Source organism: Dendrobates tinctorius, unplaced genomic scaffold (assembly GCF_039654945.1).
Source record: "Dendrobates tinctorius isolate UK_male_01 unplaced genomic scaffold, ASM3965494v1 ptg000274l, whole genome shotgun sequence".
NCBI lineage: Eukaryota > Metazoa > Chordata > Amphibia > Anura > Dendrobatidae > Dendrobates > Dendrobates tinctorius.
In genome coordinates, this window is record NW_027361941.1 from 2,839,368 (window position 1) to 2,855,630 (window position 16,263).

Here is a 16,263-nt window from a genome sequence, read left to right on the forward strand (position 1 = left end):
TCTCCCGATCTATCAATATAAAAAAAGAATTAACCTGATCGCTAAATGGCGTAACGAGAAAAAATGTCAAAACGGCAGAATTACTTTTTTTGGTCGCTGCAACATTACATTAAAATGCAATAAAGGGCGATCAAAAGATCGTATCTGCACCAAAATGGTTTCCATTAAAAACCTCAGCTCGGCACACAAAAAATAATCCCAAACCCAACCCAAGATCATGAAAAATGGAGACGTGACGGGTATCGGAAAATGGTGCAATTCTTTTACACTTTACCTAATAGAGAGGAGTTATTTTTACTGATACAGTGGGTATGGAAAGTATTCAGACCCCTTTAAATTTTTCACTGTTTGTTTCATTGCAGCCATTTGGTAAATTCAAATTCATACTATCTATTCTTGACACTGGAGTGGCTTATAAACAACCGAAGTATATAGTTTGAGGTCTGGGATCTGCCAATATGTGGCTAGTTTTCTGACTGTTTCGGATAACACGATACATGATTTTAGTTTTTTTGTCTAGTCTCGCTTGAATATACAGTAGGTCAATATTAAATAGTCTCCTGAATAGTCTCGCCTTTGGTGAGGATGATGAAACCCGTAGAAATGAGACGCTTGGAGAGTGTGTAAACATCACCTCACCCTATATACTGAGATGTGGGGTACATGTTTTTTCTATTAATCACTTTCCAACTAACCTTCAGGGGGTGAATTATGGGTATTGTTTTACATTTGGAATTCATAAAGTTTAGTTTTATCCTTTTGTCAGCAAACATGAGGAATGACAAGAGACAACCCATTTAAGAAGATTTAATTTTGGTTAAAATTATTCCAACATTATGAACATAAAAAAGGCTTCTCCCCTATGTGACGTCTCTGATGTTTATTAACTGTTCATTTCCAAGTAAATTATTTCCCACATTAAGAAAATGAAAAAGGCAGCTTCTCTGTGTAACAGCTCTGATGGAGATCAAGAAGCGCTTTCTGGTTAAAATATTTCCCACATTAACAGGAAAAAGGCTTCTCCCCTGGGTGAGTGTTCTGGTGCTTAACACAATATGATTTCTTGCTAAAACATTTCCCACATTCTAAACATGAAAAAGGCTTCTCCCCTGTGTGAGTTCTCTTGTGCTTAACACAGCCTGATTTATTGCTAAAACATTTCCCACATTCTAAACATGAAAAAGGCTTCTCTCCTGTGTGAGTTCTCTGGTGCTTAACACAATTTGATTTATTGGTGAAACATTTCCCACATTCTGAAAAGGAAAAAGGCTTCTCTCCTGTGTGAGTTCTTTGGTGGGTAACAAAAGTATTAAGTTACGTACCGGTAACGGTATTTTTCGGAAGCCCATGACAGCACCACGAGAGAGGGGATCCGCCCTTTAGGAACAGGAAACCTACAGATACAAAAGGGCGGCACCTCTCCCACGCATCAGTTGGATTACAGAGCTTGAGAGGCTACCATGGTTAGTACACAACATATAATATATACAACCTATCTACCCTATTTATCAGAAATATTTTTATACCATCTCCCATATACAGTAAATTGTGGACAATCTTCTAAAGGAGTGCACCCCTATATGTGAACAAGGGAGGGAACTAAGGGTGCTGTCATGGGCTTCCGAAAAATACCGTTACCGGTACGTAACTTAATACTTTATTCGGACTCCCATGACAGCACCATGAGATGTAAACTAACTTAGGGAGGGACTACAGCCTGCAGCACCCTTAGCCCAAAGGTGAGATCTGAGGAGGCACCCATGTCTAACCGATAGTGGTTAAAAAAGGTGGAAGGAGATGACCAGGTGGCCGCCTTACATATCTGATCAATTGACACTCCAGATCTTTCTGCCCAAGATGATGCCATGGCACGAGTGGAATGCGCCCTCAGGTTCTGCGGAGCCGGACCTCCACCTGCTGTGTAGGCAAGAGAGATAGCCTCCCTAATCCACCTTGCTAATGTGCGTTTCGATACCCTACAACCTTTCCTGGGACCTTGGAAGGATAGGAATAATGCATTCTCCTTCTTCCAAGGATCCGTGGCTGCTAAATATTTAAGTAAGCATCTCCTAATATCTAATGCCTGAAGTTTTTGCTCCTTAGGGTTGGTCGGATTAGGGAGGAAGGAAGGCAGAACTATCTCTTATGTCCTGTGAAATTGTGATGCTACCTTGGGAAGGTATGCTGGATCTGGCCTTAGGATTACTCTATCCTGTAAGAACTCTGTGTAAGGGGGCAATCTGGAAAGTGCCTGTATGTCGCTCACTCTACGTGCGGATGTTATCGCTACCAGAAATGCTGCCTTAAGAGATATAATCTTTAGTGAGGCAGAATCCAAAGGTTCAAACGGACTTTCTGTCATGGCTGTAAGGACTAAGTTTAAGTCCCAAGGCACACATCTGTCCTTGTGTATGGGTCTCGATCTAGCCGCCGCTTTAATGAACCTTGCTACCCAATAGTTATTGGCAATGTCACATGCAAACAAGGCTCCTAAGGCTGAAACCTGTACTTTTAATGTACTTGTGGAGAGATCCAATTCGAGACCCTTCTGGAGAAATTCCAGAATATGTTTCGTGGGAATTCCGTCTCTGACATCAAACTGAAAGGTGGACAGGAATCGCTTCCAGGTCCTAGCATAGATGTTAGTGGCAGTTTGTTTCATGCTTTTTAGGAGGGTATCAATTAAATTCTTGGAGAACCCTCTATCCTTTAATAGTGTCCTCTCAAACACCACGCCGTCAAATGGAGTCCCGCTACATGCGGGTGGCTGACTGGCCCCTGGTAGAGGAGATCTGGAAGGTTCGGCAGTACCCAGGGATCGCATACCGACATGGTCCTCAACCATGCGAACCAGGTCCTCCTGGGCCAAAAGGGGGCAATTAATATGACTCTTGCCCGATCTTCCCTGATCTTCCTTACTACCAGAGGTAGAAGATTTAATGGCGGGAAGGCGTATGCCAGAGAAAAGTTCCATCTTATCAGGAGGGCATCCACTGCCAGTGGATTTTCCCTGGGATTCAGAGAGCAGAACGATTTTTCTTTCCTGTTTTCTCTGGTGGCAAAGAGGTCTACCTCTGGCTGACCCCATCTGCGGACAATCTGGTGGTAAATATCCCTGTTCAAAGCCCATTCTCCTTGCTTTAGAGCCTTGCGGCTTAGAAAGTCTGCCTTCACGTTGTCCTTTCCTCTGATGTGGAGCGCCGTTAAAGATACAAAAATTTCCTCTGCTATCTGAAGGAGACGTTCTGTTATCCGCATCAGGGCGTCGGAGCGGGTTCCACCTTGGTGGTTGACATATGCTACTGCTACCTGGTTGTCCGAGAGTATCCTCACGTGATGGCCCTGTAGGTACATAATGAGTTTTTTGACTGCCCGCTCTATCGCCAATAGCTCTCTCTGGTTGGATGAGATCTCAGCATCAGAATCCCAGTGTCCCTGTACCACTATGTCCCCCATATGGGCCCCCCAACCAAAGGGACTAGTGTCTGTGGTTATAATACGGGTTATCTGCGTTATCCAGGGCACCCCTGAGGCTAGGTTCTCGTCATCGAGCCACCATCTAAGCGATCTAACAGCTGAGGGGCTTAGCAACACTCGACCCTGTAAGGAGCCTTCCAAGGCCCTGCTATTAACCAGGACGTCTTTCTGAAGGGCTCTAGTATGGAATTGTGCCCACCTGACTGCTGGGATGCATGAGGTTAAAGAGCCTAACAGGGACATGGCCTGTCTGAGGGTCATAGAAGGATTATCAATCGCCCGAAGAACCTGCTGCTGTATCTTTTGCAATTTATCCAATGGCAACAGACACTGCTGAGTTTCTGAATTTAATAGTAAGCCTAGAAACTTCTGTATCTTTAAGTGCTGGAGTCGGTATTTCTCGTAGTTTAATATCCATCCGAGGTTTTCTAACCTGGACTTAGCTCTTTCTATCTGGGATATACAATGGCCCACCGATTTTCCCACAATCAAAAAATCATCTAAATATGGAACGATCAAGATGTCAACTTCCCGTAAATGAGCCATAACTTCGGCCACTACCTTTGTAAATACCCGGGGCGCTGCAGAGAGACCAAAGGGAAGGGCTCTATACTGATAATGACGGACTGTGCCGTCTAATGAAACCGCCACTCTCAGGAACTGCTGGAAATCTGTATGGATAGGTACATGATAGTACGCATCTTTCAATTCTATGACTGCCATAAAACACCCTTTAAACAATATTTTTATTGTTGTATTGATGGATTCCATCTTAAAAGTACGATTAACCAAAAACTCATTAAGGAAACGTAAATTAATAATCGTTCTAAATGTTTTGTCAGGTTTTTGGATTAGGAATAAGGGAGAGTAGAACCCTCTTCCTCTCTCAGATTCTGGAACCTCTATCAGGACGTTTTTCTGGCATAGGCTCAAGACTTCCGCTTCTAAAGCTGCTTGTTAGAGGGGTGAAGATCTTAAAGGAGTTGGTCTAAAGGTATCCCGCGGGACCTGGTTAAACTCCAACCTAAGCCCGGTGGATATTACCTTGCGCACCCAGTCACTATTTGTAATCTGTAACCATGCCGGGAGGAAGGATGATAGTCTATCCCCCATGGGAATTACTAGTCATTGATTCTGTCTCTTTTGATCTCTCGACGAGCGTCTGAACATGTAGCCCGTACCTCTTCTCCTTCTATCTTCCCATCTGGGACGGTCTCTAATAGGCGAAGAATTGCGCCTTCTCCTCTGATCGAATCTCCTTCTACCAAATGGACGTCCGTAGGACGCAGACCAGAGATTTGGGAATTTTTTCTTGTCGTCCCCAGCCTTCTCAAGCAATTCGTCCAGGACTGCGCCGAACAAATATTCACCCTCACACGGAATAGTACAGAGCTTCGCCCTGGACTGAATGTCTCCCTGCCAGCACTTTAACCACAGGGCTCTACGAGCCGCATTAGAGAGACCTGCTGCCCTGGCGGCCATTCTTACTGCATCCGCCGAGGCATCTGCTAGGAAGGCTGCTCCCTCTTGGATTGTTGGTAGGGCCCCAAGAATTGTTTGTCTCGACGTACCGTTTTAATTGCGACTCCAACTGGTCCAACCAGACCATCATGGACCTGGCCGTGCATGTTGATGCCACTGCTGGTCTTAAGGACCCGGCAGCCATTTCCCAGGTATTCTTAAGGAAGGTATCTGCCTTCCTGTCTAGGGGATCTTTAAGGGATCCCATGTCCTCAAAGGGTAGCGAGGATTTTTTGGATGCCTTCGCAATGGCTGCATCTAATTTGGGGGCCTTGTCCCAAGTATTCACTGCCGGATCATCGAAGGGATATCTGCGTTTGAGGGCTGGTGGTAGCAACCCTCTTTTATCCGTTTTTTTCCACTCTCTGTGGATCAGATCCTGGATCTTCTGATTTAATGGGAAGACTCTATGCTTTCTCTGCTCCAGCCCCCGAACATGACATCCTGCATGGATAACTGGGGCTTAGGCTCCTCTACTTCCATTGTCCCTCTGACTGCTTTGACCAGCTTGTCTACTCGGTCAAGTGGCAGACAAAATCGCCCAGAGTCCTCTTCTCCTGAGGAAGACAAGGGAGATGAAGCCTGGGAGTCTCTACTTCTCCTCCATTCTGTCGAGGAATCGGACTCCACCGGGACCCCGCCTTTTAGACTTTCCGGCTGGGACAAAGACTTTAGGGTTTCTTTCATCTCTGCCCTGACTATGTCCCTTAAACTCGCCGCTACCGCGGGCGACTCTTCCGCCACTGTCTGCTGAATACAGGGGGGGCACAATTTTTTGGGGCATGAATCAGGTAATGGGCATGCACAGAGTGCGCACTCCCTGTGTTTAGTTTTACTTGTAGCCTTCTTCCCCTAGAATAAAACACAGAAGGGGGGTCCCGTCACTGAGTGAACTTTCACGAAGATCACTTACCAGTGCCACAATCAAGTACCGGAGAATGAGGGGGATTCTTCTCAGTCGATGCTCCTGTCTGCCTAGAGGAGCTTTTATGACTGGATTGGTCACTTCGTCCCGCACGTTCCTTACTGTCACGGGCCTCTTTCTTTTTCTGCTTGACCTGCCTAAGGTCATCCAGGGGCGGCAGTGATGCTTGTCGCTGCTGCCGCCGTTGCTGTTGCCGCTGCTGCTGCTGCTCCTGATCGCTCTCCATTACTGCTCGCAATAATGTGGCTAAGGCAAGGCACCCTGCCAGGGTCTTGCCTATATACCCCTCCTCCGGACAGCAGTATTCCTGCCGCGCCCCTCCCCCCCTAATAGGGCTCCCTTTCCTCAGCTGGCGCCGCACCTGGCCGGAGAGCCGACGCTTATCGGCGTTTACGATGGGCGCCGCCATCTTGGTTTCTCGCGCCTGCGCAGTGGCGCCGCCAACCCGGAAGCGCATCATCCGTCCGCCCCCTGACGTCACCGCGACCCCGACGTGACCGGAAGTCGCCCTGGCGCTCCGGAATGCAGTGCTCCCTGGCCCCAGCACCCCGCAGCCACGCCGGCCCCCGTTACCACCGCACTTGCGCCGCCGGAGCCGGGAGCCCCCGGGGGGACATACTCACCGGCGGCGGCCTTACCCTGGAGACGGACCTCCTCCGGACGCCGCTCCCTGCTGCATACGCCACCGCCATGCCACCCATCCTGGGCCACCGTGGCGTCTTCCAGGAGTTCCGCACCAGGCCGAGGTAGGAGACCCCCTCGCTACCTGTATCGGCCGGCCTGGGATCCGGTCTTCTGTAGGATCCCGTCCCCTCAGGAACAGGAAACCAACTGATGCGTGGGAGATGTGCCGCCCTTTTGTATCTGTAGGTTTCCTGTTCCTAAAGGGCGGATCCCCTCTCTCATGGTGCTGTCATGGGAGTCCGAATAAATGTGACTTACGTGCAAAACATTTCCCACATTCTGAACATGAGAAAGGCTTCTCCCCTGTGTGGATTCTCTGGTGCTTAACACAATTTGATTTCATGCTAAAACATTTCCCACATTCTGAACATGAAAAAGGCTTCTCCCCTGTGTGAGTTCTCTGGTGCTTAACACAATTTGATTTCCTGCTAAAACATTTCCCACATTCTGAACATGAAAAAGGCTTCTCCCCTGTGTGAATTCTCTGGTGCTTAACAAAATGTGATTTAAGTGCAAAACATTTCCCACATTCTGAACAGGAAAAAGGCTTCTCCCCTGTGTGAGTGCTCTTGTGCGTAACCAATTGTGATTTACGTGCAAAACATTTCCCACATTCTGAACATGAAAAAAGCTTCTCTCCTGTGTGAGTTCTCTGGTGCCTAACACAATCTGATTTATTGCTAAAACATTTCCCACATTCTGAACATGAAAAATATTTAGCTCCTGTGTGAATTCTCTGGTGTGTAACAAAATGTGATTTCTTGTTAAAACATTTCCCACATTCTGAACATGAAAATGACTTCTTTGCTTTAGGAGTAGTTTGTTTTTTAATGTCTCTTTTGTGACTTTGATTTTCCTTAGTAGTCACTAATGAATCAGAAGATGGGACCTGTTTCATAGGATCAGATGACAGATCTTTGCTGTGAATGGATGATGATATATCTGGAGTAATCGCATTCATTTCCGTTGTATCTTGTAGGATCTCAAGATCATCAGATTTAAAAATTGAAGATGTCAGCTGTCCTTCTGATCTCCTGGTACAGTCATCTGCTAAGATAAAAAACATTTTTAATAAAATATCCTTCAGTTTTATATTTTTGAACATTTCTACTTAAACTGTCCATAAAAATGGCAAGCTATGTAAAAAACTTTTTTTATCAAGACAATGACAGTTCACAGTCTAATAGGAAACCTTGTTGGATGAGCCAGTAGTGTGTTGTGTTCTACTGTTTGTACATTCTGCCTCCCAAATATCGAATAAAAAGGAAACCAATCAATGTTATGTAGGCGAAAATAATACCAATTCTCATCTCACAAAAAACAAGTCCCCACTCAGGTCCATCATCTGTCAATGGAAAAACAGAGGTTCCCACACTATTAGTGGCTCAAAGGCTGTTGAAAAGCAACAAGGTTTCTATAAACCAATCCAGCAAAATCCACTCTCACTTCGGAGTCTTGCAGTGTGCGCAAACAACATTTAGGATCCCTGTATTGAGCAATATTATAGTGAGAAGAACCCACTTAATTTGCGGTGTGTGTCTCCTGGAGCACAATCTGGGCACTATGTGCTGGGTAATAAAATGGCAAATGTGTAATTTCCACTCTCCAACATCCACTGCGTGTTAATTTCTGGAAAGTGGCTGTGGAGTCAAAATATTCACTCCTCCTAAGGATTATAACCCTCAGTGAATTAATTTATAAAATGGAATCACTTTATGAGGATTTCTACTATCCTGGTTTTCTGTCATTTAGTTATATTAGAGTTTCTGCAAACCCCCCAAAAAGGCACGTACCCATGTCTTCAATGCCATCAATGTGATAATGTTCAGAAAGGCAGCTGTTATGAATGAGTCACCGAAGTAGGAAAAAACAAAAATACAAGCTAAGTCCAGAAAACCGGAGAGGTTGGTAGCTATCGGATTGCAGACCCCTGATCCTATCCACAACTAACAGTAGCAGTGGGGGGTTCCTACGATGCCCTAGACCCCTCGATCACAGCCGGAGAACTAAATAGGCCTAAAGAAAGAAAGGGGAAATCTAAACTGCCCCAGAGCAGACCCCAAAGCAATAGGCAGCCCCCAACATATAATGACGGTGAAGCAAGATGAAAACACTAACACAGATAGAAAGATAGGTTGAGCAAATGATGGGGCCCAAGCTAACTAAACAGGACAGGATAGAAAAGCTGCTGTCTGCAATCCGTAAAAAACCCTACCAAAAAATGTCCCAACCATCTGATAGGAAAAACAAGCCCTGAAGTCGCTAGGACTTCAAAATGACTATATCAGCACTCAGGTAAATTCTGAAGACAGAGCAAAGAGATAAACTGATCAGAGACAAAAATGGAACTCAGCACACCCCCGACCGGGGATGGCTGAACTCCAAAAAACAAGGTAAACAAAACAAAACTGATAAGTTCAAAAGCAGAGCAAAAACTTATCTTTGGGAAGCAGGAGTCAGACTGGTCTCCAAGAATCCAGCAGAGAAATCACCAGCGACTCAGAAGGGCGTCGGCTGCCTTATATCCAGTCAGAAGTTCCTGTTATCCAGTCATCATCTACCAGATCAGGTGTTTGGTAATCAGCCTCACTACCTTCCTTCACCAGAAGAGGGAGTTCATCAGACGTCGACGGTGAAGGGGAAAATGAACTCACAACAGGCAACACTTTTTTCAGTCCACACTCGGGCAAAAAATAAATGTTTTACATTAACAAGTGTGGTACCATTGGTCAAATAGGACACTTATCCTCTTAATTCCATACCATTTCACCATAACCTAATATGCTCACCTTACACTGACATCTATCATTTGCTTCATTTAATACAATACGCAGTGTTAGTGGGCACAACCTGGCTATTTTAATAGATACAAGCTTATTTTCGACTCCCCTCTCACTTGTGAAACGTGTAGTGCACACAGAACTACTTGCTGTCTGTGGAACGCAAACAATGGGTCTTCCGGTGCTTGGAACACACGCCAACATCACTTCCGCTTTAGTTGCTCAGGACACATGTAATTCCAGTCCCGCCCCTTTCCTATTTAGCCTCCGGCATTCAGACTCCACATTGCGACGTGACAAGCGGTGGAAACCGTGTTCAGCCTCACGCCCGTCACCACTGACCACCCATGGTAAGAATTTCATAGATTACTATGTCCATATAACCTATATGTCTCACACATGTATCAGTGGAATTATAACGTTCTGATACGTTTCTCTTTAGCTTCACAAAGAGCTATTGTACGGAATCTACTATAATTACAGGTATAAACGCTCCTCTATTCGCTTTTTTATATATACGTGTTTAACCCTATACTCACCTTATAATGGTCTTCTGTATAGAATCCCAACAGGGAGCGTTACTACAAGCCTCGCTCTTAACACATCAGGTATCCTTATAATACCACTTTAATTACCACAAACTAATCACCTCCTGGTCTGATCTCTAATTATTTTTTGATCTTAGTACTATTGGCCTCACAAGGTTCTGCCATATGCCACCCTGAATTAATATACAGCATTCTACTATAACAGGGAGCTGGATAGCTCACCATTGTGCTTCTTACAACAGGTAATTTATTATACCTCTAGTTTCTCCTTTATGTGTATCCTATTTTTTACTTATCATACTTACGTGAGCTTATATTATATTCCAGTGGGGATCCACGTTTGTTCTCCATATTTACCACAATAATTTTAAGCAGTCATGGTTTATGATGCATGTAGGCCAGGACACTGGTTTATCTGACCACTACATTTACTGGGCCCTGCTGTCCTAGATTAGTTTGATTGTTAACAAGCAGAGCAAAAAAAAAACAGATCTAAGCATCAGACTCCTATATATTCAGACATAGCTTGGGGGAGGTATTTATGCACATTTAATCGAAGTACATTTGATCAAAGTATGAATCAGTTATAACATGGCAGTTAGACAGGGCAGGAGACAGTTAAGACATTTATATACATCTTATCCATGTATATTTGGATTACAACAAATATATACCATATGCATTTGTATAATTTATATCCTGGCCGCTGCATTCATACACATCCACCGGCCTGGCACTAACTCTTTACACTCCATCCATATCGGCCCCTCAGTCCTTTCCTTTGTATAGCACTCATGCTCTCTTCACACTGCTACATTGCACAGATCCAGTCAGTCCCACGATTCAACATCAGAGACGCTCTCACAAATCACTTAACCATCTGCTCACTCTTTCTATCCTCCTCCTAGTCGCAGGGGACATCTCTCCCAACCCCGGCCCCTCATGTTATAGTAAGTCAAACTCCCCAACTGCTACACTCAGAAACCCCTCTAATCTTATTAATGTTCCCTGCATGCCTTCTGTCTCTCTTAATTGTGCCCTTTGGAATTCTCTGTGTAACAAACTCTCCTTCATCCATGACTTCTTCTTTTCTAATTCTCTTAACCTTCTGGCTCTTACTGAAACTTGAATCCAGCAGACACTACTGCTGCTGCTGCTCTTTCATATGGGGGACTAGACTTTTCTCATACCCCAAGATCAGACAATGGAGCAGGTGTAGGCATTGGTCTGCTCCCATCACCAAAATGTACCTTTCAGGTTATCCCTCAAGCACCCTCACTTGTCTTCCCTTACTTTGAGGTCCAGGCCATCAGACTCTACACTCCCTTCTCCATGTGAGAGGCAGTGATGTATCGTCCTCCCGGCCCCTCCCATCAGTTCCTGGATCATTTTGCCACCTGGCTTCCACATTTTCTCTCCTGTGACATCCCCACCCTCATCATGGGCGATTTCAACATCCCCATTGCTCTTCCCCTCTCCCCATCTGCTTCTCACCTTTTATCTCTAAGCTCCTCTTTCGGCCTCTTGGAGCATACTAACTCTCCAACGCATGAAGCCGGAAACTCCGAACACTTGGTCTTCTCTCGGCTTTCTGCAGTGGATGATTTCGCAAACTCCCCTCTCCCACTCTCTGACCACAACCTTCTTTCATTCTCTATCAAGAACTGCCATCCCGCTCAGGTCACCCCCACTGTCCATACTTACAGAAACATACAGGCCATTAACACCCAGAAACTTATGAAGAACTTGCAGTCATCATTGGCCCCTATCTCCTCCCTCTCATGTCCTGATTCTGCATTGAAGCATTACAATGAAAAACTTCAAAGTGCCCTGGATGAAATTTCACCTCCTATATACAGAACAACAGGACACAGACGTCAACAACCCTGGCGCACCCTGCAAACACGTTTCCTGCAGCGGTGCTCCAGGTGCGCCGAACGTCTGGAGAAAATCCAATCTACCAGAAGATTTCATCCATTATAATTTTATGCTTAGAACATACAACACTGCCCTTCACCTCTCCAAACAAACCTATTTCAACACCCTCATCACCTCACTGTCCAATAACCCTAAACGTCTCTTTGAGACTTTTCATTCTCTACTCAACCCAAGAGTGCAGGCCCCAACCACAGAGCTTTGAGCTGACGATCTGGCCAATTACTTCAAAGAAAAAATTGACCATATCCGACAGGAAATTATCTCCCAATCACCTCATACCATGCACTGTCCTCCCTCCCCCACTGCACCTAGCTCACTCTCTGATTTTGAAACAGTCAAAGACGAAGTAAGCAGGCTCCTTGCATCTTCTCGCCCAACCACTTGCATCAGTGACCCAATTCCATCACATCTCCAGTCCCTTTCCCCTGCTGTCACCTCTCACCTAACTAAAATATTTAACCTCTCTCTCTCTTCCGGTATCTTTCCTTCCTCATTTAAGCATGCCATCATACAGCCATTACTTAAAAAACCATCCCTCGACCAAAACTGTGCCGCTAACTATAGACCTGTCTCTAATCTTCCCTTCATCTCTAAACTCCTGGAACGCCTGGTCCACTCCCGTCTTATCGACTATCTCTCTGATAACTCTCTTCTCAACCCTCTCCAATCCAGTTTCCGCTCTTTACACTCTACTGAAACTGCCCTCACTAAAGTCTCTAATGGTCTACTAACAGCTAAATCTAATGGTCATTCCTCCATGCTAATTCTCTTGGATCTCTCTGCAGCGTTCGACACTGTGGATCATCAGCTCCTCCTCACTATGCTCCGTTCCATTGGCCTCAAGGACACCGTTCTCTCCTGGTTCTCCTCCTATCTCTCTGATTGCTCCTTTTCTGTATCTTTTGCTGGTTCCTCCTCCTCTCATCTTCCCTTCCTCAAGGATTGGTTCTAGGCCTCCTCCTCTTCTCTTTGTATAGTGCCCCTATTGGTCAAACAATCAGTAGATTTGGTTTTCATTACCATCTCTATGCTGATGACACCCAATTATACGCTTCTTCTCCTGACATCACGCCAGCCTTTTTAGAAAACACCAGCGATTGTCTAAACACTGTGTCTAACATCATGTCCTCACTATATCTGAAACTGAACCTGTCAAAGACTGAACTCCTTGTGTTTCCTCCCTCCACTAATGCACCTATACCCGACATTGCCATTTCTGTTTGTGATTCCACTATTACTCCCCAGCAACATGCCCGCTGTCTTGGGGTCATACTTGACTCCGAGCTTTCATTCGCCCCCCACATCCGATCACTGGCTCGCTCTTGTTATCTGCACCTCAAAAACATTTCTAGAATTCAACCTTTTTCTTTCCTTCGACTCCGTGAAAACTCTTACTGTTTCTCTTATTCATTCTCGTCTGAACTATTGTAACTCTCTTCTAATCGGTCTCCCTCTTACCAAACTCTCCCCCCTCCAATCTGTCGTGAATGCTGCAGCCAGGATCATATTCCTCGCCAATCGTTACACCGATGCCTCTACTTTGTGCCAGTCAGTACACCGGTTACCCATTCACTCCAGAATCCAGTACAAACTTAGTACACTCACCCACAAAGCTCTCCATGGTCAGCACCACCCTACATCTCTTCTATCGTCTCAGCCTACCACCCTACCCGCGCCCTCCGTTCTGCTGATGACCTGAGGTTAGCATCCTCAATAATCAGATTCTTCCACTCCCATCTCCAAGACTATACATGTGCTGCATCAATTCTTTGGAATGCACTTCCCAGGTCAATACGATTAGTCCCCAATCCCTACAATTTTAAACGTGCCCTGAAAATGCATTTATTCAGACTGGCCTACCACCTCAACACATTAACCTAATCTATCCCTGTGTGGCACAGCCAAAAGTTTTACCATAACCAGATTCCCCGTATCATGTTCCCACAAGCTTTATGCATCCATTAGCCCTCTGTGTCTGTACTGTTACACACTTAACATTATGGCTGGTCCATACAATCAGGGCAATTGTTACCACCCACCTTTCGTGTCTACCTCTTTCCTCATAGACTGTAAGCTTGCGAGCAGGGTCCTCACTCCTCTTGGTATTTGTTATAATCTATGTGATTATTGTTATGCTGTAATGTCTATAGTCTGTACAAGTCCCCTCCGAAATGTAAAGTGCTGGGGAATATGTCGGCACTATAGAAATAAAATTATTATTATTATTTATTAGGTTCATTATCCATTTTTTTCTTTCCTTTCAGTCTTCCCATCTGGTTCTCCATACATATTATTTTATTTTTTTCTGTACAATTGTCTCTTACTATGTAAATGTATTTCATTATCTTTTTTGTAAATTATACTACATCTTTGATTTTCCATACATTGTAAGCAGGACATAGTCATTGTATGCTTTTATTTATCATTTATCGCAGACTGAGGAAGGCCATGTAGGCCGTAACGTTGGGAGCTGAATAGCTCACCATTGTGCTTCTTACAACAGTGGGGATCCACGTTTGTTCTCCATATTTACCACAATAATTTTAAGCAGTCAGACTGAGGAAGGCCATGTAGGCCGAAACGTTATTTTACGGACTGCACAAATAAAAACATTCCTACTATACATGGACGCCTTAAGTTGAGTGCCAAGTTATCGTATTTTTCGCTTTGCGAGACACACTTTTTTCCCCCCAAATTTGTGGGGGAAATGGGGGTGCATCTTACAATGCGGATATACCGGTAACCACTTACCTGTAAGTAGCTGCAGGCTGGGATGAGGGGGTGTCCGTTGCCACCGCGCTGCTGTTGCCCGCTGCAGCTGCCTGGGATGTCCGCTGCTGCTGCCTGTGGTGTTCGCTTCCGCCCGTGATGTCCGCTGCTGCGAGGGGCTCTGCCGACATTTTGTGAATGGCCAGAACCCCCCGGCAGTTCTGTGGTTTCCTCCTGTGCGTTGGACTCCAGTAACATGGCCGCCGGGAGGCGGCGCAAGCGCAGACGAAAATCTCGGGAGATGAGATTTCAGTGCTGAGATCTCATCTCCGAGATCTCCATGCTGAGATTTCCATCTGCGTAGGCGGCCATTTTACTGGAGTCCACATGCACAGGCTGAAACTATGGAACTTCCAGGGGGCTCTGGTCTTTCAAGAAATGTCGACAGAGGCCCCCGCAGCGGCGGACATCCCGGGCAGTGGCGGCGGACAGCAGCAGCCGAAATCCCAGGCAGTGGTGGCCTCGGACACCCTGGGCAGCGGCGACGGGCAGCAGCAGACACCCTGGGCAGCAGCAGGCCTGTAATAAGTATCAGGCACATGGGACCCTGGCAGCACACTGTTTATCTCGGTGATACAAGCCCATGCACTTCATCCTTCTTTACTTTTGCACTGCAGCACTTTGTACCGGATACTTATTACAGGTCCATTGTAGTTATATGCCCCATGATGTGTTTGCACTATTAGCACTTTATCACACAGCGCTTTTGCACTGGTTTCTGTATAGCACCTTTGGCACTAGAGCACTATGGTTATAACACTCTTTACATTTCCACAATGCAGCACTTTGTTTTTCTGATTTCATATTTTTTTTAAATTGGATTCCCTCCATATTAACAATGATAGGGGCAGTTGAGAAAATTAGGAAAAAAATTGAAGCAAAAAATGTGGTCAATTCTCTACTGAATATCCCCTATCCAGGTATATATGGTCCCCTTATCCCCATTCTGATAAACATGGCCCCCTCGTCCCTATCCTGGTATGCATGGCACCATCTCGTCCTGGTATGCATGGCCCCATCTCGTCCTGGTATGCATGGCCCCATCCTTATAAGAAGCCCCCACCCCCATCCCTATCCTGGTATGCATGGCCCCATCAGAAAACAATAAAAAACCCAAATCACTACACTTACCTACCCGACGCTCCCTTCACAGCCTCCTGCTCTGGTGCCAGCAACTGCTATATGCTTGTAAGCAGCGCTGAGGACCGTGCGTATTAATGAATATTCATTTCTCTTAAGTAGCGGCACACGTGACCGCCGGTAGCAGCAGGAAGCCGGTGGCTGACACTGTGCGCTACTGAAGAGAAATGAATACTCACTGATCTTTGCATGCACAGTCCTGGCAGCTGTGCTCTGCTTGTGAGCAGCACATGACGTCCCTGCCATGCGCTGCTTACAAGCATATAGTTGCTGGCACCGGAGCAGGATGCTGCGAGGGAACGCGGGGTAGGTAAGTGTAAAGGTTTTTTTTTTTTTTGTTTTCTGATGGGGCCATGAATACCGGGATGGGGCCAATTATAAGGATGGGGACTAATCAAGACACTATTATTAAAGAGAAATGAATATTCATTGCCCTCCAAGCCCATGGGCGTGGAATGCAGTGAATATTCATTTCTCTTTA

At 45.6% G+C, this 16,263-nt stretch overlaps 1 protein-coding gene across 1 annotated transcript in view; it reads right to left on the reverse strand.

Moving 5' to 3' along the window:
- Positions 1 to 3,046: 3,046 nt before the first annotated feature.
- LOC141072491 (uncharacterized) overlaps positions 3,047 to 16,263 on the reverse strand; it is a 38,951-nt gene continuing 25,734 nt past the window's right edge. Inside the window, exon 7 of the mRNA XM_073559764.1 lies at positions 3,047 to 7,654. Within this exon, the coding sequence (XP_073415865.1) occupies positions 6,837 to 7,654 (818 nt within the window). The 3' untranslated portion in view covers positions 3,047 to 6,836. The remainder of the gene's footprint in view (positions 7,655 to 16,263) is intronic.